At 44.2% G+C, this 24792-nt stretch overlaps 1 protein-coding gene across 2 annotated transcripts in view; it reads right to left on the reverse strand.

Moving 5' to 3' along the window:
* DOCK5 (dedicator of cytokinesis 5) overlaps positions 1–24792 on the reverse strand; it is a 205088-nt gene that overhangs the window by 5921 nt on the left and 174375 nt on the right. Inside the window, exons 34-50 of one of the 2 annotated variants that reach the window (XM_068274725.1) lie at positions 24445–24530; positions 24161–24317; positions 21652–21692; positions 21481–21571; positions 21264–21383; positions 18525–18614; positions 14792–14896; positions 14054–14195; positions 12321–12402; positions 12152–12236; positions 10380–10466; positions 8971–9147; positions 6529–6612; positions 2636–2773; positions 2400–2539; positions 2067–2220; positions 1029–1179 (exon numbers count right to left, since the gene is read on the reverse strand). In XM_068274725.1, coding sequence (XP_068130826.1) covers positions 1029–1179; positions 2067–2220; positions 2400–2539; positions 2636–2773; positions 6529–6612; positions 8971–9147; positions 10380–10466; positions 12152–12236; positions 12321–12402; positions 14054–14195; positions 14792–14896; positions 18525–18614; positions 21264–21383; positions 21481–21571; positions 21652–21692; positions 24161–24317; positions 24445–24530 — 1930 coding nt within the window. Of the gene's footprint in view, positions 1–1028; positions 1180–2066; positions 2221–2399; positions 2540–2635; positions 2774–6528; positions 6613–8970; positions 9148–10379; positions 10467–12151; positions 12237–12320; positions 12403–14053; positions 14196–14791; positions 14897–18524; positions 18615–21263; positions 21402–21480; positions 21572–21651; positions 21693–24160; positions 24318–24444; positions 24531–24792 lie in introns of those variants that run through there. The other variant, XM_068274727.1, reaches the window with a different exon arrangement.

A 24792-nucleotide genomic window follows, 5' to 3' on the forward strand; every position in this document is an offset into this window, starting at 1 on the left:
AACACATCCAGGAGTTGTGCAAGAGCAGGGTTAGCCATATACCGGCTATATCCTGCGCCCAAGTCTCCCGGCGGCTTTTTCATAGGTACGCCTGTCCTCACCCTACCAGTTTCCGGAGTCATCAGGAGTATCTGTCCTCTCTGTGGCCTATGTTCTGTAATAAACTGGTGTGTTGGAATATGTTCCCTGCCCCCCTTCCCCGGTTTCAGTCCTAACACCCGACATGTGGGGTTAGTTTATTTATTTATTTATTGTATTTATAAAGCGCCAACATATTACGCAGCGCTAGTTATATAGTAGGGTAACACTGGCTGGTAGGGGCTGTACAGACTTCTCATTATAAACTTTGGGAACAAACCTCTACAACAGGGCTGTCCAACTCCAGTCCTTGGGGGCCATATCCATGCCAGAGTTTGGGATGGACTGAGAAACGTGTTCTACTTGATGAAAGGCGTTTCCTGATTCAGTCCTATGAATTAAATTAAGGTGTTCCAAAAATGTGTGAGGACTTTGGCTCTGCACTGGAGTTGGACAGCACTGCTCTACAAGAACTGCTTGTTGTAGAGGTTTTTTTTCTTTTGCCAAGGTAGGAACCCCAAAACCTTTGTGACCCCGAGATGGGGCCACAGCACTAAAATATACATACCTGGGGCTTCCTCCAGTCTGATCACTCCCACGCCGTCCTCTTTCAACTCCCAGTTCTTCCGCAATTGGCCCCAAAAGGTCCTCCGGTCCAGGCCAACTGCGAATGCACGGCCTGGCCCTGCCATGTTGCCTGGAGTGTACTACTATGCAGGCTCAGAACGCTCCTAGGGACGGGGGCGAGATGAAGGCATGTGACTGGCTGGATTGCACATGCGCCGACTGGCCCCGGACTAGAGGATTTTTCGTGGCCAGTTGCGGGCAAGGAAGAAGGCGAGTGAGGGTCGGAGGGGGCTGGAGAAAGTCCCAGGTATGTATTAATTTTTTAAGGGGCCCCATCTCAGGTACACTTTTAAATACAACAAATAAAAGAATTCTTTACTTACTGTGAGTTCGTGGTGTTTTTGGAGTGATTGGGGAAGGAGTGAGCGGAGTTGCCCCTTGGCCTGGTGATCCTGTGTGCAGGGAGAGGCGTCCATCTGTGAGCTGTAGACTCTTTGGTCGCTGGGACTTGAAGGATAGGCTGTGCAAACTCATCTGAAGCAGTAAAGGAGATTATTATAAAAAACTGCATTAACCTTCAGCACATGAACAGGCTATATTGTTCCACTGGACCAAACTCATTTCTGTTATCTGTGTACAGTAATATATACACATGGTGTTACCTTCTTACTATTGCAACTCTCTGCTCTGTGGCCTCCCTGCTAACCGTTTAGTCCATCACAAACTCTGCTGCACGAATCATCCTTCCTGCTTCTCCATCCCTATCCCCATCTGTCAGTCCCTTCACTAGCTGCCAGTTACACAAAGGATACAATTTCAAATCCTGACTCTCGCCTACAAAGCGCTTTACAATCTAGCGCCTTCTTTCTAAATAAACTTATTTCCAGATCCCATTCTACACGCTATCTCTGCTCTAACAACAATATTCAACTGCATTCCTCTCTAGTCACCTCTTATCACCCCCGCTTGCAAGACTTCTCTCGATCCTTTCTTCTCCTATGGAACTCTCTCCCTCAACATATCCGCCACTCACCCACACTTACTCTTTTTAGGTACAATCTGAAAATTAACCTCTTCAGGCAAGCATACTCTCCTGCCTAGGACACTTCAGCCACTGACAACCATTTCTACCTTCTTATACACAGCTTTCCTTTACCTATTGCCCTTTCCTTTAAACTGTAAAGCCTTTTGAAAGGCCTGGACGCTTTTCCCCCTATTGTCTCACAATGCTGTGTAGTAGTGTGTGTGTATATCATCCATCCCTGTGTAAAAATCTGAAGTTGATTTGTTCACTGCATCAGTGTTAATCCATCGTTGTCTTGTATTAACTGTTGTATTGTATATTTTGTATCATTATACTCTGTATCCTGTTGTACAGCGCCACTGAAGATGCTGGCACCATATAAATCGATAATAATTACCTCTCTGTCCAAGGGGCGGTCTGTGATGGACTGTGACTGCATTAAATTAGGTTTTGTTTTCATTTGTCGGAAGTCCCCTTCCTCCCGGTCACTGTGTTCGTCTAGACGAGAAATGAGGGATCCGCGACGTGGCGGAACCGGTTCCGGAATAGATCTGAACACAAGATAATGGTGCAAATTTAGCTTTAAAATACAACTGGAAATTGCAGGACTTCCTACTAGAACTTCTGAATTCCAAACACTATATTACAGGTGGGAGGACAAGAATAAAGGCTCTTGTCACTAATAATTTAGATGCTTATTAAAAAAAGTAACGATGAAGAATGTACACACCCTTCTGATCCAGGTCTGGAGCTGCCACTCCCTGAGGAAGAAGAAGAAACTGTGGACAACCTTCTTAGGGTGGCTGATGTAATATATGGAACCACCACAGATCCAGCACGACTCAGCTTCCTATCTGTCAAACTTGCGGGCTGTGAAATCACAAAAAAATGTTAGTTGTTCTGTCAGAGTTCAGGCTTGTCAGATGATCTTTGTCAAGACCTACAAAATCTGATTAGCCTACTTACCAAAGTTATGGTCCCATACAACTTCTCCACTTTGGCCCTCAGATCCTGGAAACAGGACACCAGCCGGTCATGTAGAGGTCGGAGATTCTCACTCCGCTTCTCTCCGTGAATTCTGATTCCTTGAGCCAAAAGCGGCATCTGCAGGTAGGAAATAGAAGTTATCCGTGAAAGACAGAGAATAGCTTTTACTGAAAAGGTGGAAGAGGGGGTTACAAAAAGAAAATTGCATGACAGCCTCATATGCCAGTGGATGCTCCTCGAAAACAGTCTGGCCAATTGGCATTAGGAGGAAAAGTGACAAGACAGGTTAGAGGAGTTTGCTAGACTCAGTTTGTTTATTCTTTGATTATCCAGCATGAGTAGTGTCTCCATTCCTCAAACAGAAGAGTCTGGCCAAATGAAGCTTATGTAGAAGCCAGCAGACTAATGCTGGGCATACACGAGTTGACTCGGCGGCTCGATTAGCTGTCGGATCGATTCCTGATGCGTCCCTGCTCGCGCCCGCATCTATTCCAGCTCGTCCCCGCGGGCGCTCCTTATCTTCCGCTCGATTCCCCACTATTGTACGCCAGCAGGGATCGAGCGGGGAATCGATCCGGCAGGTCATCGGACCTGTCGGAAATTAAATTAAGGAAGGATCTTACCGTGTATGCCCAGCATTAGGTGCCCATACATCAGGAGATTATGGGCATATTTGACAAAGATACAAATTTATCTCTAATAGAATCTGATTAGAGATACATTTGTCTGTTCGTTGAAGCTGCCCATATACTGTAGGCCAATTCCTGTCCGATTTTCAGCATGAAATCTTAAATCGGTATTGTCACCATAAAAATCAAATTTCAACAGCAACTGGTCTGAGTGTATTAAGTAATAAAGATGCTAATCCTGCATTCAAAATTGCAAATCTTTTTCTGCCATTATGGTTTGTAGTTATCACATACTTTAGGAGCATTGGCCCTAGTGCCAAACAGTTGAATGCTGGGAGTCCTTTTTATCTATAATATATTCCTCCTCCTCCATTTATTTCGCTATCTAGCTGCTTATCAGAAACCCCCTCTGATTACTTGTGTTTACAAGCAAGGCTGAGGTGACTCAGTGATTGGATGTGTAAATAAAAAAAATAGACAGTGCAGTTGTTAGTATACACCTCAGTGGGAGTGTCTGAAGACTCTGGGAGGAGGACAGCTAATGAATACACAATGAGCAAGAGAAGGGAGGGGGGAAAACAAGAGTCAGGGAGGATATGATGTCAGCATTAGCTTGGCAAGATGGCCACTGCCTAGATTAGGATTTTCTGCTTTTCCTGTATAAAATTCACAGGAATCATTACATGGATAGCACAATACATCTGTTATGTAAGTAGAAGTAGTATTTATCTACTTATATATGTGTTTTTTGTTTCTAGGTTAGCATGGGCGTCGCTTGTTCTTTAAGGGAAACGATTGTGCCCGCCGCATCAGCCCTGCCGCTGCCCCCCTAATATATAAATGTGCCTCTCTCCCAACCCCCCCCCCCCCTCCACTGAATGTGCATTTATACATTACCTGTCCTGAGTCAGCCTTCAACGCAGTGTCCATAACCTCCGCGCGGCTCTCAGTACATGCCACGCTATGTGCAGCTGTTAGACGCTATGTGCAAGTGGCGTGTACAGAGGCTGCCCGGAGGTTACAGACACCACGCAGAGGCTGACACTGGACAGGTAATGTATAATGTACATGGGGGGGCACATTTATACATTACGGTGGCAGCGGTGGGAGTTTCATCGCTCGTTAAAAAATTGTCCTCCACAAACTCGAGCAATCAACTTCGACATCTTGCACCTGCAACCAATTTTGGCCCGAAATTGGCGGCATCATCGACAGGGCTGTGGAGTCGGTACAAAAATCTTCCGACTCAGACTCCTCAGTTTATGAAACCACCGACTCCGACTCCAACTCCGGGTACCCAAAATGGCTCAGACTGTGACTCAGACTCCTTAGTCTAATACTTACCAGGGCTGTGGATTTTGTGAAAAATCATCAGAATCCGACTCCTCAGTTTATGAAATCACCAACTCCAACTCCGGGTACCCAAAATTGCTCCGACTCCACAGCCCTGATCATCGATTGGGTCTGCACTTGGCGGAACCGATTTTAAACCAATTTGATAATTAGAATCAAATTGGTTGGTCGATCGGCCACCGAAATCACTTGATGTATAAGCACCTTAAGGCCTTTTTCACAGGCAGCTGAAGGCTTGGCAGCGCTTGGCACGGGCGGAGGACAGGTGGCCCTCCAATTGAGTTGCATCTGAGCAAATGCCGTTAAATGAACCCAAGCGGAGGGGAAAAATAAAAAGTTATATACTTACCTAAGTTAAAGAAAGCTTCTGTATAGTCCAGAAGCTTCCCATGTCTTTCTCGCCCCAGCTTGGACCCTCTGAACATATCAGACAAAAGACTGTCAGACATATTCTCATGGCCACTCTACCTGCTGTGTATAATTGTGGCCATACCTGTGCAGTAAGCTGAAGCAGCTCGTTCTCAAGTGGCTTTGTGCTACTGCTGCAACTCTATACCCGTGCAAGTGCAGTACGGCCTTGCCCAAGCAGAAACGAGAGCGCTGCTTCAAACTAAAAGAGGGTCATGGCTAGCAGCAGTTGGGTGGGGTCGGGGAGGACTTGAGATCCCTCTGGACCAAGAGGCTCCCTTCTTAAGTAATTTTTTTTCCCTCACCTTGGGCTTCAATGTCACTCACCAAGACCAATAATCTTAGTGTAACCACTAGATAGTAGAAAAGGTGGTCACTGTGGGGATCCCACGGTCACCTGTATGACAAGGAGAGACCAGGAGCCAAATGGTGCAGTATTGTGGGATATTAGATGTTAGATTGTAGTACAAGAGTATTTATACTAAAAGGGTGTGTTGCAGTCCCTGCAACCACCGTATATCGACAACGGGGAAATAACCATCCCCAATCGGTATTCCAGGTCCTACTGGAACTGGATGGTCGCACTCCTGGTTGGTCCTTCTTGGTTGTAGAAAACACCACACCCAGGTGAACACCTCCAAAGGAGTTGTAATGTATAGTACTGGGGGTGGAGGCAACCAAAAATAAGTAATGTAATGAAATAAAAATATGGTGGAGGGAGGTGTCTTTACCACTCAAGATGGAAGAACCCAAACCACAGGGTTAATGTAAAAAGATTAAATTATTTATTCAGCATGATTATAAGGACAACACATTTCACGGGTCTCAGCACGCTTCTTCAGGTCAATACAAGTGCCTTTAAAATATGGTCACAAGCATGGACACCGGAAATAAAATCTAAACATTTTATTTCCGGTGTCCATGCTTGTGACCATATTTTAAAGGCACTTGTATTGACCTGAAGAAGCGGGCTGAGACCCGTGAAATGCGTTGTCCTTTTAATCATGCTGAATAAATAATTTAATCTTTTTACATTAACCCTGTGGTTTGGGTTCTTCCATCTTGAGTGGTAAAGACACCTCCCTCCACCATATTTTTGTTTCATTACGTTACCTATTTTTGGGCACCTCCACCCCCAGTACTAACCACTAAATAGGGTCAATGAGATGCTAATAATTCAGAATTTGTTAATTTTATGCAAATCTATGCAGTTTGTAAATGTACCAATCAAATGCAGCAGTTGCTTCACTCATTTGACTGATCCAATTCCAAGCTACATAAAATTAGCATCAACTTTGAACTTATTAGCTTCTCCTTGATCATCCCTAGCAACCACAGATATCACTCCCAGCCAATGGAAGTAGCAGAGAGGATTAGGATAATGTGGGTCTCCCTCCTTCCCCACCACCACCACCCCTTATCCTCCCCAACAGGGATTGCCAATGAGAGGCAAATAATTCAGAGTGTAGACAAAGTACTAACTTGCAGAGCAATAAGCTGCTTGAGAAGCTCAATCTTGTCCTGATCTGTGGGATTTTCCTGCAGGTAACGTTCTGTGAAGAAAGCCTATGAGAAACCAGAGAACAGTAAGACAAGGAGCAGTAAAAAAAACAACAACACAAAAATACAAGTTCAAACTGCACTGTATGGGCCCACAGAAGACAGATCCTGTTACCCAGAAATATTCAGAGCATTTTTTTAAACTCTACTAAAGTGGACCCGAGATAAACTTTTACTTATTGCATAATTGTGTATAGTTTATAGGGCATTCCTCAAGCCAAATACTTTTTTTTGTTTTGTTTTAATACTCTAATTTCCATATAAACTAAACAAGCCTCGCCCACAGCTCCTCCAGCGCCTAGGCACTCTGAGACCCATGTAGCAAGGGCTTATGGGAGCTCAGTCTGGGCAGGAGGAGGTGTTACTAGCCAGAGATTTGAAAGGCAGAGGGGAGGAGGAGGAGGGGGGGGGGGGAGGAGAAAAGTTTTCAGAGGCTGGAGATGCAGAGCAGCTTGCTTGCGTGTAATGATCACAAATGGAACATGGCCGCTCTCATTGCATGACAGGAAGAAATAATCATATACTGTTGAAGCTGTTTGCAGCTAGATTTGCTGTGTAAATCTAAACTTTAGAAAATATATAGAGAAACTACTTGTTACAGTTTTTCATCTCGGATCTGCTTTAAGAAAAAGATAGCATTGCAACGGTTACATAATCAGAGAATAAGACCCATAACCAATCAGCAGATATAGCAGCAAAAGTGTTCTATATAATAGCGCCACACAGTCCTGCTGCCACAAAGGAGGGTATTCCCTCTCTTCCGTACTGTCAGTTTGCCAATGGAATCTTCTACAATTAGTCCATACTCATTATGACTCATCATGAGCTCCTGATGAGTCACGGACTGTGACGAAACTAGTCGGGCGGGTCCCCAGACGGCGTGGAGTGTGGCTGACAAGCGGGGCAAACGCAGAAGCGAAACGGACGGCTGTGCGCGCGGCAGCCGTGGAGGATAGCTACGCAACACTAGGAGAGCCCTCCGGAGGCCACCAATACGGGGGAGAGCCCTTTTATAAAACTCTAAGCTGTGAATTCGTGGAGAAATTTGTTAAAATTATCAGCAATTGTGATCATATCTGAACCGGGCATAATCCAAGGAGGGAACACTAAAGACACAGATCGAAAGGGTCGGGGGTGACCTGGGAATAGCCCCAAGGCGTAACTGAAACCTAATTGGGGGTCTTAGTAAAGGGTGAGTCCCTTTCCAATATTTGGTGTGGTGGTGGTATGAACTAATTGTAGAAGATTCCATTGGCAAACTGACAGTACGGAAGAGAGGGAATACCCTCCTTTGTGACAGCAGGACTGTGTGGGGCTATTATATAGAACACTTTTGCAAAACTTTTAAGAAAATATTGGCGCACTGCCTGGACTCTTAACATTTGCGCATCTTAAAGTGTTGTGTTAAGATATAGCAGCAAGCAAGGTAAAAGTAACAGTGTCATAACACATAAAATAAAGAAACATCACGCACACCTAAATATATCATACCATAGTGTTCCAATTACTGTGGCAAGGGGGCAGCGCAGCACTTTTTTTTTTTTTTTTAAATCATGTAGCTAGCCTAGCGCTAGTTACATGATAGACGCTGGCAAGCGGCATCCCCCTATCTACTTCGATCGCTGTATTTCCTGCAGGGCTTCCCCCGCCATGGCGACGGGGTGGGATGAAGTCATGGACGTCGGGACGTCAGATGGAATCCCGATCCACCCCTCAGCGCTGCCTGACACTGATTGGCCAGGCTGCGCAAGGTGTCTGGGGGGCGCATCGGTGGCGATCGACTTATGCACGCAGCTAGCAAAGTGCTAGCTGCGTGTAATTAAAAAAAAATTGTGAAAATCGGCCCAGCGGGGCCTGAGCAATCCTCCTGCGCAGGTTACCTCGAGCTCAGCTCGGGATAACCGGCAAGGAGGTTAATGAGGCAGACAATATAAATCCCAAACAAAAACCTAAACTAATTGGAAAATTAGTAGCATTGTGAGAGATTATGGTAGCAGCAATTATGGGTAAGCCCGAGCTACACTTGTGGATACCACTGAGGGAGTCAGGGTGCAGAGGAGCTGTAGTATTACTCACCGCCCCGTGATTCAGCCGCAGTAGCTCATCTTCTCCGTGTCCTCAGAGGCTCCCCATCTCTATGGTGAAATCACTGTCTGCAACATGACAATACAGGGCAATCTCGGCATAGAAATAGAGCGCCCCCTGGAGGACAGGAGAAAGACTCGCAGCATGTGGCTGGATCCCAGGGGGTAATCTACGCTCCACTCTCTGCAGGAGGCCAAACAAACAAATCAAAGGGTTGAAATCAATGGGAATGTCAATCATTCAGAGCATGTTTAGCTTTGGCTGTGGACTGGCACTCACCTTTTCATAGTTAGTGAATCCTCCCATGACGGCTGGATCCACAATACCACTGATCAGCATGGAGAGCGGGTGCAGCGCCAGGCTGGGGTCCGCCCTGTGCTGCTGGACCTGGTGACTTATCTTCTCATTGGTCAGCTCCATTGTCTCTATAGCATTCTGCAGTGGACTGATCTCCTCCTAGGGCATGAGATAAAACAAGAGATGGATTGTCAGCTGGCAAGGTAAGTGATACTACAATGTGCTCATCCAATGTCCATGTGCTCAGAGATCCCGTGTGCCAGATGAATAAATTCATGTTGGGATAACACCTGTAAGCACATTAGATCATTAGCCCAGATGGTGCCATTCGGCTGCCTCGGCCAAGTTCCTCTGCTTTCAGATGAGTCAACTAACGTCAAGGTTTCCTACTTGGAACTGGTCCCTACACTAACCAACACCATATCAGCATGCAAGCAGACATTGTGCATCATACTGCTATTGGGTGCATCGTTTTGAACCTTTACTTATAGGAAACACATTTTTAGCATATGCCAATTTAAAGTGAACCTGAGGTGAGTGTTATATGGAGGCTGCCATAGTGATTTCCTTTTAAGCAATGCCAGTTGCCTGGCTGTCCTGCTGATCCTCTGTCTCTAATACTTTTAGCCATAGACCCTGAACAAGCATGTAGCAGATCACGTGTTTCTGACATTATTGTCAGAACAGAAAAGATTAGCTGTATGCTTGTTTCTGGTGTGATTCAGACTCTACTGCAGCCAAATAGATTAGCAGGGCTGCCAGGCAAGTGGGATTGTTTAAAAGAAAACAAATATGGCAGCCTCCATATCCCTCTCACCTCTGGTTCCCTTCAACAAGGGAGCACCAACTGGACACTCAGACCATTTATTACAAACTAGCCATTAGGCTTGTTTCATTAACGTGCACTAGGTTATGCCTCCCTCACAGACTCCCTGTCTGCCATACTGTGCATGCGTAGTACACACGGACGCCTGGGCACACATACCAGGGATATTATTAGGTAGGATGGGCTGTAATGGCAGAGCTACAGGACAGCCACAACTCACAGCCAGGCCACAGTGGCTCCAGTCATACATGCCTTTCCTATCACAGCACTATACTGGCTCTTTGTGGGAGAGAGTGAATCTTCCATGCAGATCTGTAACATTCTTATAGTTAGTGTGTGGATTTCTCATCTCTCAAGGCTTCCATAATAACCATGTACATTAACAATAAATGAGTGATGTCATACTGCGTGCCTTGTTGGGATTCCAGTGCCCTGAAAACAACGCCGAGCAAACAAGTAGCACAGGCAGTTGTATTACTCTGTAATCATCCTTGATGTCTGTACTGTGAGTGTGCAGCACAGGATAGCAGCAAACCTCATGCATGTAACACAAGCTCTGACTTACAGTGTTAACCTGTTTGACTTCGAACCATTTCAGGACACCGGGCAGCCTATAGGCTGTGCTGAACGTTGTCCTCTCTATCCACATAGTCTGTGAGAAACAGAGCATGATTATTTACAATGTTAACATAATGCTTAGGCAATAAGAACACATTAACAGAACAAACACATCTATCTATCGGCATTGTGTGTGTGTGTGTATACGTGTTTGTGTATACGCGCGTGTGTGTGTGTGTGTGTATACAGTGTGTGTGCGTGTGGTGTGTGTGCGTGTGGTGTGTGTGCGTGTGCGGCGTGTGGTGTGTGTGTGTGTGTGTATACAGTATGTTAATGTGTGTGTGTGTGTGTGTGTGTGTGTGTGTGTGTGTGTGTGTGTGTGTGTGTGTGTGTGTGTGTGTGTGTTTATTTAACTTTTTTTGTGTGAGAAACTATATAATTCTTCTGCAGTGCTTTTACAAAGTGTATATAGTCATGTCGCTAGCTGTTCATACAAGGGCATACAGGGGGCTGAGAAGTTTGGGTAATAGGTGAAGCTGCTAGTAAAATATCGGCAATACCGATATTCTACTTTTGCTTTAACTAACCTACCTTTCACACTAACCCTGTCTCTACCCATTTCTAACACTAACTCTCCTCCAACCTACACCTAACAGTAACTCTCCTCCAACCTACACCTAACCCTCCTCCTACACCAGGGGTTGGGAACCTTTTTGGCTGAGAGCCATAAACACGACATATTTTATAATGGAATTCCGTGAGAGCCGTACAATATGTCACCTGTAAATGCACATAAGAGACAGCTTTTCACCAGGTAATGCACATAATGACAGACAGCGGTTCCCCAGTAAATGCACATAAGAGACAGCTGTTCACCAGTAAATGCACAAAATGACAGACAGCCTTTCCCCAGTAAATTCACATAATGAGAGACCGCTTTTCACCAGCAATTGCACATAATGACAGACAGCCTTTCCCCAGTAAATGCACATAAGACAGCTTTTCACCAGGTAATGCACAAAACACAGCGGTTCACACTTACCAGGCCAGGCAGCTTCCAGTCAGCTTCACCGCGGAGTTCCAAAGCGCAGGCTCGGCTGACGTAACTGGCCGCAACACTCTCAGGCCTCCAGTCCCTGCACGCCGTGTCACCATGGGGGTGCAGCTACAGTACGCTGGCTGCGGCGGCTGGAGGAGGCGGCGCTCAGCGTGCAATGTGTGGGGAGGCGGGATGCGGTGCCGATGAAGGAGGCACGCATGCCAATGCAAAGGCCGGGCATGGAGGCGGCGGCAGCAGCGCTGACTAAAAGTAAACACAGGCTCTCTGGCGGCTCCGTCACACATACTTTAGCGAGCCAGAGAGCAACATGCGGAGGGTGAAAAGAGCCATATATGGCTCGCTAGCCATAGGTTCCCGACCCCTGTCCTACACTATGCCTAACAAAAACCCTCTGTACATGTACAAATATATGTTCAGCACCTGAGATATACACTGGGCACCGCTAAAGCCACCAGTTAACATTGCAGTTTATGGTGCCGCATAAGCTGTCTGGCAGCCACCTAAATTGCCTGCCTCGTTCATGGGAGCCAAGTGTCTAGAGCTGCAGGGCGAGACTAGACCGCTATGCCGCTATGTACATGTACATTTATTCCTACCAGGGCTCCAGTATATGTATGTCCTATTCTCTCGACAATACAATTGCTACATATTGTCACATATAAACAAAATATAAAACCAGTGTATTTAGCACTGAACAATATGTAAATTTGTATACTCACTGCAAACTCATTATCAGGATCTTTCTCACCCCTCCTGAAGGGACGGGAATAGGAAAAGCTTTGTACTTCATTATACCGATAATAGCTGCAGGAACGGAAGGAGGAAACACACAAGTTAGGTGGTGACACACCAGCAGGACACTGTGCCCCGCCCCTTCCATGGTTTTACCTGAGGATCTGCTCGGGGACCAGCTTGTCCTTGTACCGTGGTGGAATGTTTAATAGTGGTCTCACACTGAAACACTGCACATCTGATGTATTGTTAAGTATAATAGAGACAGAGCCAGTATGCCAGTAAGAAAATTATTCATTAAATTCTCAAAACAAAAATTCAGCCTTTCACAAAAGAAAAACACATACTGTTTGTAGAAACCATTGCACATAACTGAAATTTCACTAATATAAAAAACACAATATGATCTAATGTAACTCTATCCACAGAATGGAGACAGTATTACTTTCAATGTGGGCAGCCTAAAACCCAAAAGCCAATCACTATTAAACCATTCATCAATTACATTTAAGTCCATACCCTCTCTCAACCTTCCACTAGTGGAATATGATCAAATAATTGAAATGAAAGTTAAATACACTAGTGTTCAGTTATCTCTGGGGGTCATGTGATCAGCAAGGGACCTTGTTCCCTGAGACAGGCGGGAAGAAGTGAAACAAGGTACAAGTAAGCTGCCATACGACACTCCTCCCAACATGAACATCAGAATCAGAATCCTTTTTTTCACCAAATACAGCAGAGCTATACTCGGAATTATTTGTGGTACACATGGCATAGGCATAGTTAGAAGAAAAGATGCACAACACAATTTGGAATTACAGTAATGGTAGATGTCTGTCTCTCATTAGTAACAGACCCCAGTCGTCAGTGTTCTTCCTGCCGTGCAGGATCAGTCCAGTAATAATAATAATACCGGTAATAGTAATGATGATGATGACGGTCCCCAGACTGCCATGGGCAGTGAGAACCAGGGCGGGCAGTGTCGAGAACTGAAAAGACCCCGCTAGGGCATGCCCGAAGGCGGGCCTGACAGAGGGAGGTTGGAGTTCAGCAGCCGAACCACTTGGGGGAAGAAGGTGTTCTTCCGTCTGGTGGTTTTACATGGTATAGTCCTGTAGCGGCGGCCCAATGGGAGGAGCTTGAAGTAGTGACTGCCTGGGTGGGAGGGGTCAACATGGAGGGTAGGAATGGCCAAACTGCTATTTAAAGGGGAACTGAAGAGAGAGGTATATGGAGGCTGCCATGTTTATTTCCTTTTAAGCAATACCGGTTGCCTGGCAGCCCTGCTGATCCTCTGCCTCTAATACTATTAGCCATAGCCCCTGAACAAGCATTCAGCAGATCAGGTGTTTCAGACTTTAAAGTCAGATCTGACAAGACTAGCTGCATGCTTGTTTCTGGTTTTATTCAGATACTACTGCAGAGAAATAGACCAGCAGGGCTGCCAGGCAACTGGTATTGATTAAAAGGAAATAAATATGGCAGCCTCCGTATACCTCTTACTTCAGTTCCCCTTTAACAAAATCTCAGCTCTTCCTGTTCAGTAAGTATGCGCCTATTCAGTGAGGAGACCTTGGGCAAGACTCCCCAACACTGGTACTGCCTATAGAGAGCGCCCTAGTGGCTGCAGATCTGGTGCTTTGAGTCCGTCAGAAGAAAAGCGCAACATAAATGTTCTGTGTCTTGTCTTGAAGTGGCTAAGGGTACCATTACGTATGGTGGCACATTATAAACAACGATGGATGTAAATTACTTTTGCTAGCACTCCAGAGACAATTGTGGGTTACAAAAATCATAAGTTCTGAAAGTTTGCATATGGGAATGAAAATGTTTTGTAGATATCTGGCATGCTTTGTAGGGTTACACCTGGACTATACTGCACTGGATACATTGCTTGGGTGAGTTTCTGATCTCCTCTCCCGGCGGGGAACTGCTGCCCAGCTTCTCTGCATTGGGGAACTGCGTCAGAAGCCAGAGGTTAAAATCCTCCAGTCGTTCATATTCCTTGCCTCGGTAGATAAAGATCTTATTCTGAAAGAAGAGCAGCACACTATTACATCAGAAGAGCAGCACACTTATGCTGGATACACACCATGAGTTTCCGCGTCGAATGCGTCCGCCGATACGCGTCGTTTCGATTATTTCCGAGCATTTCCAAACGAATTTTGATGATTTTTAAGTCGATTGCCTTGTACAGTATGGCAAATCGACCTAACGATCCATCGAAGCTTGAATCGGACATGTCGGAAATAATCGAATCGGCGCGTATCGACTGACGCATCGAACGCGGAAACGCATGGTGTGTATCCAGCATTTTACAAGCTAGATGTGACAATCAGCATCATTTCTAAGCAGAGACAAAACTGGAGAGGTCTGACCTTAGCAGCTGTCAAAATTAAACCTGACTGGATACCTTGGATGGTTTAAACATATTTTAACTCTGCACTGATATTTAGATTAGATTAAAATAGAAAGTTTAGAAAAAAACAGAGGATAATAAGGAGGAATGGTAATTTTAGACTCAACAAGGAAAAGTAATTCAGGAAATAAATCAATAATAACAATAGTAATAGCTTTTACGTAGGTAGCAGTAGGTAGGTAGTAAGAAGGTGTGCCATTTGCCATACCCGCAGGAAGGATGGGAAGCCTTGTCCATAGTATCCAACAGCAAAATACTCAGGCTGAAGCCTCAGGGATCGCATGATGTTCTGGTAAAAGGTGGCTTGCTTGTTCTGTGAATGCAGAAAGTATTATAAGGTATCATGTGGTATTTAACCACTTGAGGAGTGCGGTGTTAACCCCCCCCCCCCCCCCCCCATGGACCAGGCCATTTTTAATTTAATAGGCCACTGCAGCTTTAAGGCCTCGCTGCAGGGCCGCACATCTCAACACAAGTGACCCCCCCCCCCCTTCTCTCAGGAAGATAGTGTCATATTGCAACAGGATCTGGATAGGATGGCTATATGGGCACATACATGGCAGATGAAATTCAATGTTGACAAATGTAAGGTCATGCATTTTGGACGTACTAATGGTCTAGCACCATACAAAATAAATGGGATACAGTTGGGGACATCAAACTTGGAGAAGGACTTAGGAGTACTCATTGACAACAAGTTAAATAATCGTACTCAATGCCAAGCAGCTGCAGCTAAAGCTAACAAAATTTTGGGATGCATTAAAAGGGAAATAAAAACTCGAGATGCTAGCATAATATTGCCCCTGTTTAACTCTCTAGTAAGGCCACATCTGGAATATGGAATTCAGTTCTGGGCACCACATTACAGGAAAGATCTTGCAGTTTTAGAGCAGGTGCAGAGACGAGCAACAAAATTGATATGTGGGATGGAAGGTCTCACTTACCAAGAAAGGTTAGATAAACTGGGTTTATTTAGTCTAGAGAAAAAACGCCTTAGAGGGGATCTAATTAACATGTATAAATACATCAGAGGGCAATAGAATAGCTTGGCGGATGAGCTTTTTGTCCCTAGGCCTTCTCAAAGGACTAGAGGACATGATCTGCGCATGGAGGAAAAACATTTTAGCCATTTATTTAGGAAAGGGTTCTTTACAGTAAGAGTGATTAAGATGTGGAATGCATTGCCACAGGAAGTCGTTATGGCAAACTCTATACCTGCATTTAAAGGGGGCTTAGATGCTTTCCTTGCGTTGAAAGACATCCATGGCTACAATTACTAGGTAATGCCTAATGATGTTGATCCAGGGATTTTATCTGATTGCCACCTGGAGTCGGGAAGGAATTTTTCCCTTTTGGGGCTAATTGGACCATGCCTTGTAAGGGTTTTTTCGCCTTCCTCTGGATCAACAGGGATATGAGAGGGAGCAGGCTGGTGTTGTACTTTATACTGGTTGAACTCGATGGACATATGTCTTTTTTCAGCCAAAATAACTATGTAACTATGACAGCGGATCACTTTTGTGAGTGCCATGGGGGACAGCTGTGTCACACGGCTGCTCCCAGTACAGTGCTGCTGCAGATCGCAACGCTGTACAATGTTAATAGACTGCCATCTAATTCTCCGAGCGGCGATCAAGCAGAGATGCACGCAATCTCCTGCAATCCCCGCCCGCAGCCATTCACGCCAATTGCATGCTTTGGTCCTGGAGCTGCCGCCTCGTTCGGCGTGTAGTGGTCGGCTAGGGGTTAAAATGTACCCGAGGCGACATGTGACATGATGAGATGAACATGTGTATGCACAGTACAAAACTTAATAACCAGGCTGTTTTACTTGTTCTATTTTGCTGCCTGAAAGTTAATTTCTAGGCATGGAAATGACAGCTTCTGGAGAATATAGTAAACCTCACTGATAAGCAAATTGCAGTCATAAAAGTTTTCCTGGCAGTATACAACTTCTGAGTGCAGGGAGAGATAAAATACATCAACTATTGACCTTTTTCTAACTCTGGGGCACTTAATAAGGCGGTCACTGATTAGAAACAGTAAAACATTCAACCTACTTTGTAAATGTTTAATTATAAAAGAAAACCCTGGAATACTTTAAAAAAGGTCATTTTTAGAAGTAGAAGGATAAATATAATTGTTTATCTCATCAGTTTAATATCACCTCAAGTTCACTTTAATTCAGTATTTGATGGATTATTGCAATGCAGGGAAAGGTGATAAAAGAGGTTATAAAGATGGCATTTTTTTCATTTTTATAATCAGTAACGTGCAAGTCCAAGTTGCATAACACACAAAATTTGTATCAGATTAAAACCATTAGTTATTGTAAAATGAGGGAAATCTGATTTTATTATGGACTTCATTTTCTCTGTGCTCTGTTTCCTCCTTTCCATAACTTTCCGAATGGTACAGAGTACCCAGCAAGCTCATGGTGAACCAGAACTCCTAAGAGTGTGTAAGGCGCTACCATGGACCAAAAAGCCCTTACTGAAATGCTATGGAAAACAAAAATGTGCTTTCTTAAAACAGAAAGTAGGTCCATTGTAGCCCTTTACACACTCCTAGGAGTTCTGGGTCACCATGAGCGTGCTGGTTAGTCTGTACCTCTGGGTGTTTCAAGTCCTACTCCATAAAGCCACATTAATCCATGCCATCCACTGATGAGGATCAATCAATCCGAAACAGTCTTTATGCATGTTGGATTATTGTGGCTCTGTAATATTAACAAGCTGACATCATTAGATTCCAACGGATCTGGAGGTGTGGCTAGCTTACAGGGACAACAATGGTTGATTTGCATATTTCAGCAGTGATGCACTGGGAGACATCTTCTGTTTTAAGAAAGCAAACTTGTTTTCCAAATAGCTGTTAATTCCCAAAAGGTCCAGACTGGAGGTAAAATAACCAACATCTCTCTTGTTTTACTGCATGTGACATTCTGAGAATTAACATTAACCTCCCTGGCGGTATGGATGAGCCTGACTCATCCAGGGGCAAATTTAGCTGAAAGGGGTAAGAATGAGTCAGGCTCGTCCAGCGGTTCTAAGGCAGGGTTCCATTTTTTCACATGCAATTAAAACCATATGGGAATGTTCGAACATGACTGGAAATTTTAATGAGAAAAACCGCATGCAAAAAACTGCATGTTTTCTGCCAAAAAGCTGAAGAGAGGGGAAATTGCGGCCTGGCAGAAAGGAAAAATTTATTTTATTTTTGACATGATTTTGTAATTGAAACTTTTATTATACTCAAAATGTATACTAGACCCTTGCTTGGCACATTTTGTTAAGTTACAGGCAAACGTTTCATGAAAAATAATTGAAACGCTTTCTGCACAGAAATCCAGCAGAAATTGAACGCCAGGGAAGTTAAAGCAGAACTGTAGAGTGAAAATAAACACATTGTTTCACTTACCTGGGGCTTCCCCAAGCCCCCAGCAGCCGTCCTGTCCCGCGCCGCTTCTCGACGACCCTCCGTTTTCCCGCCGCCAGCTACTTTCGGTTTCGCCGCCGGGCCACTGCTCCTGCGCAGCTCTGGCCACGCGTATCCTTTCTTCGAGTTCCCCGCTATTGCAGAGGGGAAGGCGAAGAAAGGATACGCTTGGCAGGGCGGCGCTGGCCTTGACTTACAAGTCGAGGTACAAGACTGAGCAGGAGAACGGAGGCTCGGGCAGGACAACTGCTGGGGGCTTGGGGAAGCCCCAGGTAAGTGAAACAATGTGTTTATTTTCACTCTACAGTTCCGCTTTAATGAAGTATTAGTCAGTAATTTTAGTTTTCTATGCGGTAACAGCCTTAGTGAATTGACATTTCACAAAATGCTCGTCAAAATAAGCCGTTTTCTGCTTTAACAAATGCAGTAATGCTTAGTTAATTGAAGCCCAAGTCTATGGATGGGATTTGAGCAAAGAATGGTACAGGCCCAGCATTACTCACCAGCAGGTCACTCAGGGCCTCGTAGTGAAAGATCTGGTTCTCATACATCTCTATGAGCTCTTTGCTGCGTATAATTGCCTGTTCCCACACCTAAAGCATAAAGGAAGAACGTAACAATAATATTAGCAACTACAAACACTTTCCAAGGATTCCAACACACTTTTCCTGCATACATTTTGCTAGGCAGAGATATATATAATCAGCGGCTGAAGATCTGTGATGAACAGATCTGAGTCCTAAATGCTTGAGCTTCATAACAGAACTCAGGTGGGGAAAGGCAGTGAAGCAGACTCATAACCACAAGTAATAAATGGAGCAGAAAAGTGATGTTATCAGCACTAGACAGACATGACAGGATGGTTGTGTATGGAGGTAAAGCTACACACAACTGGAAAAAACAACAACAAAAAAAAGTAAAACACCTCAACTATCGGTACTTCCTTTTTAGCTTTAGAGATTTCTGATGGATGTGTGGGGGAAAAAAAACAAAACAGATTACTTTTCCATTTAGCTTGAAGGTGACACAGGAAGCTACAAAACTGAAACAGGACATAGCATCTCCTGGCTATGTAATGTGGAGCAGAACATACAGTGGGATGCAAAAGTTTGGGCAATCTGGTTAATCGTCATGATTGTCCAGTATAAATCATTGGAAGTTACAATAAAAAAAAGTCAGTTAAATATATCATATAGGAGACACACACAGAGGTGAAATAAAGTTTATTGCATTTACAGAAAGTGTGCAATATTTGTTTAAACAAAATTAGGCAGGTGCATAAATTTGGGCACCACAAAAAGAAATGAAATCAATATTTAGTTGATCCTCCTTTTGCAGAAATTACAGCCTCTAAACACTTCTTGTAGGTTCTAATGAGAGTCTGGATTCTGGTTGAAGGTATTTTGGACCATTCCTCTTTACAAAACATCTCTAGTTCATTCAGGTTTGATGGCTTCCGAGCATGGACAGCTCTCTTTAACTCACGCCACAGATTTTCAATTATATTCAGGTCTGGGGACTGATATAGCCATTCCAGACCATCGCACTCGTTCCTCTGCATGAATGCCTTAGTGGATTTTGAGCAGTGTTTAGGGTCGTTGTCTTGTTGAAAGATCCAGCCCTGGCGCAGCTTCAGCTTTGTCACTGATTCCTGGACATTGGTCTCCAGAATCTTCTGATACTGAGTGGAATCCATGCATCCCTCAACTTTGACAAGATTCCCAGTCCGTGTACTGGTCACACAGCCCCACAACATCATGGAACCACCACCATATTTTACTGTGGGTAGCAGGTGTTTTTCTTAGAATGCTGTGTTCTTTTTCCTCCATGCATAACTCCACTTGGTATGCCCAAATAACTCAATTTTAGTTTCAACAGTCCACAGCACCTTATTCCAAAATGAAGCTGGCTTGTCCAAATGTGCTTTAGCATACCTCAAGCGGCTCGCTCTGTGCTGTGGGCGGAGAAAAGGCTTCCTCTGCATCACTCTCGCATAAAGCATCTCCTTATGTAAGGTGCGCTGAATGGTTGAACGATGCATTTTGACTCAATCTGCAGCAAGATGATGTTATAGGTCTTGATGTTATAGGTGCTGGTCTGTGGGTTGACTGACTGTTCTCACCATTCGTCGCTTCTGTCTATCCGAGATTTTTCTTGGTCTGCCACTTTGAGCCTTAACTTGAACTGAGCCTATGGTCTTCCATTTCCTCACTATGGAAACAGACAGCTGAAATTACTGAGACAGCTTTCTGCATCCTTCCCCTAAACCATGATGGTGAACAATCTTTGTCTTCAGTTCATTTAGGAGTTGTTTTGAGACCCCCATGTTGCTACTCTTCAGAGAAAATTAAAAGGGAGGGAAACTTACAATTGCCCCCCTTAAATACTCTTTTTCTCATAATTTGATTCACCTGCGTATGTAGGTCAGGGGCCACTGAGCTTACCAAGCCAGTTTGAGTTTTAATCATTAGTTCTAAAGGTTTTGGAATCAATAAAATGACAACAGTGCCCAAATGTATGCACCTGCCTAATTAAGCAATTATTGTGCACTTTTTTGTAAATCCAATAAACTTCATTTAACTTCTCAAAATATCACAGTGTACGTCTCCCATATGATATATTTAACTGACATTTTTTATCATAACAACCAAAGATTTATACAGGAAAATCATGAAGATTAAGCAGGTTGCCCAAACTTTAGCATCCCACTGTATATAGATCTATTGGCAGACAATGTATTACAGCAGCTTGTCTGGAGTTTTGGTTTAGTAAAGCAAAGACCTACATACAAAACACACAGCAAAGTTACTCATGTGAGAAGACACTACAGTAAGATGAAATATGAAGGACTGCTGACATGCCTCAGTCCGTGCTTTGTAAAGTGCTCTGTGCTGTCCCTGACTGCCCTAATATATTAAGAAAAGCTGAGTGAGAGTGAACCCTGAAAAATGATCTCCCAGTAATCCAGCCTTGTCACCTAGCTTCCTGTTGTGGGAGGGCAGGCACTAAGCCATCCTGTGAAAGGAAAGGCAGAGGCCACCAGAGTCTGGCCCACTTCCACATGGCCCATGAAGCAACGCAGAGACTGGAAGTGAGGTCATGTGATTGGAGGGAGGGTCAGGAATTCACAAGCCAAATCTACTCAGCAGACTTGGCCAGCTCCACGGAAGAGTACAGTTAAGGGGAGAAACCAGACATACTACAAAGTATAGTTTTAACTGCAGGTAAGACTAACAACTCACTTTGCCCTTGTCGAAGAAGGATATGATCTCCAGGTAGAGCCTCTCCTTCAGTTCCTGCTGGGTGTAAACCGTATAGCTGTCTCGCTGCAGCAAGTGAGGCGCACATGGTTTATCTGACCACTAGAGGGAGATAAAATACTACAATTCAGAACAAGGTAAAGCATGATGTATAACGTTCTACTGGATACCAGAGGCCGTTCAAGTAGAGCTTACTGACCTGCAGCAGCTCAGCGTGGAGCAGAAGTGTGTACGCTGCCTCTGTGTAATTCTCCTTGTTCAGGTGCAGATCCCTCAGCTTGTACACATACCTAAAGACAAGACACATGCTGAGAGAAGTTCCATGTTTGACTGGTCCCCATCTATTAACATCAAAGCACATCGTGCTTACCGGATGTAAATATCTTCCCTCTTCTTCTCTTTGTAAAAATTCTGTCAACACAGGAAATGAAGCATCGTTATCAAAATCTTCACTGCACTCCATTGTTCAGGTTTTAAATGTAATTTAAAGCAAACCTGAAGTGAAAATAAACTTCTGAGATAATGAATTGTATGTGTAGTACAGCTAAGAAATGGAACATTAGTAGCAAAGAAAATAGTCTCATATTGTTTTCCAGTACAGGAAAAGTTCGGTTACCTATGCAAAAGAGCTTCTCTGAGCTATTCAAATACAGTCCTGTTTTCTGAGCACTTAAAGAGGAACTCCAGTGAAAATGTAATAAAAAAAGTGCTTCATTTTTACAATAATTATGTATAAATGATTTAGTCACTGTTTGCTCATTGTAAAATCTTATAAATCCCTGATTTACATTCTGACATTACATGGTGACATTTTTACTGTGGGCAGGTTATGTAGCTGCAGCTAGCTGTTTTGGCAGTTGGCGACAGCTGTAAACAGCTATTTCCTGCCTGTGAACCTTGTTACATTGTGGCAAACTGTCAAAAGTACGCGGTCCTCAGAGCTTCTTGTGGGAGGGGTTTCACCACAATATCAGTCATACAGCGCCCCCTGATGGTCTGTTTGTGAAAAGCATTATATTTCTCATGTAAAAGGGGGTATCAGCTCCTGATTGGGATAAAGTTAAATTCTTGGTTGGAGTTTCTCTTTAAACAGCCAAGAAACAGTGAGAGACGGCTTGAGATAAGGTTTTACTGCAGGAAAATTAAAATGATCCATTATTTCTGCTTTGTTTTATAGCTTAAAATACAGAGTGCGGTTTTAAAACTGAAACTGTGACAGTATAATGCAATGTTATGAACAAAAATGTATATAACTGAAAATAAAAATATGAGCCTCTTCTTTGCTACTTGCTGTACTACACATACAATTCATTATATCATCATTTTCTTTTCTTTTTTGCTTTAAGTTTTGTTCAGCTTTAGCTTGCCTCCCTCATCTGTATGTGGAATGTTTATGCTTCTCCAGTAATGGCACCTGAGGAAGGGCTTTCGTGGCCTGAAACATTGTGCCAATCAGCCTGTATGTTCTCCTGCTGAATCCTTAGCAAATAAATTGGATAACCCCTAAAAGGTTGAGCCTGGCATGGCTGGTTTCTATTGCAATCTTTCTAAGTAGTTATACCTTATTACCATTAACCTACTGCACACCTTTTTCCCAGGTTCACTGGCAAGGCAGAGGGGCTCTGCAGGTAAAATGGTGGGGATCTCACTGTAGTACTCTCCGAACGAGCCTCATCTATTGCTTTACAATTTCTATATTAACCACTCCCATCAACATCTGCTTTTCCCTTTAAAATATTGGTTCATGGGCGGCCTTAGGTATGTTCCATCTGCGCAAGTGCACAGGGCCACCATATGTGCTCACCGAGAGACGACCCAATCAGGGGCGTAACTAGAAATCACTGGGCCCCCCTGCAAATCTTTGGATAGGTCCCCCTCACCTCCCCCCACATGGTGTTAAGAAAATGCATACAGAAAACCGACAAATGAGTGCTCCCAGTCTCCGCTTATTACACTCACTCTGTCCATATCTGATGGAGCAGAACTGGCTCTGCAGACTGCTCCAGCATCAATACAGTACAGAGCAGTTGGGAAGGGCTAGAAAGGTTGGGGGAGGGCGCTGTACACAAGACCCTGCCGCACCGTCGGTCTACAAATCTTTGTCTGCAAAACTTTGTATGATTCCTTATCAGTGGCTGAGCAGAGGCAGTCATTAGAACAATTGTGCAGAGAGCAGAAAGCCTTTTCTCTCCGTGCCCTTAGTGGTCAGTGTCTCAGGACAGGGAAAATAAATTTCTCCCCCCATGGGGCCCCCTGCGGCTTCTGGGCCCCCCTGCAGCTGCATCCCTTGCAGGGTCTATTGTTATGCCCCTGGTATGATTGCACACTGCATCTGTATGCTGTGCCAGCACCTGTGTGTGTCACTAGTAGGGGCACTGTCTGCAGCCTAGTTGCCAGGAGGTTCTCCCCATCAGCTCCGCCCCGGCAGTGTGAAGAAAGGACACCACACACTGAGATAGTGGGGACGGAGGCAAACCGTGCCTCGAAATCGTGCCAAACCATGCATAAGATACCATGTTGACCTTGGTGGGTGAAAGGGACACTTATTTTTTCTCTGCCCAGAGCCACTATGAGACTAGAACCGCCTGATTGTTTTCTAAGCAGGATGAGGATAGTTCCCCTTTCTTATGTCTAGTCAGAGCCCGGACTTAAATCGTGTTGAACCTGGGGAATTACTTGAAAAGTGCAATCCACCTTGTCTGACTGATTTTGATAATTTCAGTAAACAACAAGTGGGCCAATATTGCAAAGCATAAACCTGCAAAGTTAGCGGAGATATTGTGTGCATCTTCATTTCAGTTTGAACAGCAACAAAATGTGAATATTGTGAAGTGAATGATTCTTTTCTATAACCATTGTAGATAGAGGACATTAGATACCAGCAAGTTGACGGTGCAGCTCATCCGGTTTTCTTCACTCTCATCATTGGCGATTGTTCGGTAATCGAGGAGGTTATCTAGAAGGCTGCTCACCAGGACAGTGAAAACTTCTCCAGAGCTGGAGAGATACTTGTGTTTCCGGCAGTGATCCAACAAACTGCAGATACATGGGAAGAGAAGTGGCCAGGAGAAAGGAGGTGTCAGGAGGAAGGACAACACACCAAGTACTACATTAGTTTTACATAAATGATGAGAGAAACTCTGGGGACGGAAATAAAACTCACAGCTTTTCCAGAAGGTCTTTGTATTGCCGGTCTCCTCTCCCTCCTTCCACCTCTTGGTCCAGACGAGTGATCAGCTCATTCTCAAACTGTAGAACAAATATGAACAACCAATCAAAACTTAACATGGAAGAAAGGTGGGGACTTTCCCAATTTATTTATTTATTTATTTATTTAACAGATGCCTGGGATTTGTAATGTTTACTAAATTACCCACAAAAAACTGTAGGATAGCTAGATTTCAGGGATATTGTGGCGGTATTTTAACAAAGAAAAGAATGTCCTTGTTCTGTTTCTCCAACTTACCAGTTCTAACCAGAAGATCCAAACTTATCGTACTACTGAACTTCC

This window comes from Hyperolius riggenbachi, chromosome 3 (assembly GCF_040937935.1).
Source record: "Hyperolius riggenbachi isolate aHypRig1 chromosome 3, aHypRig1.pri, whole genome shotgun sequence".
Classification (NCBI taxonomy): Eukaryota; Metazoa; Chordata; class Amphibia; order Anura; family Hyperoliidae; genus Hyperolius; species Hyperolius riggenbachi.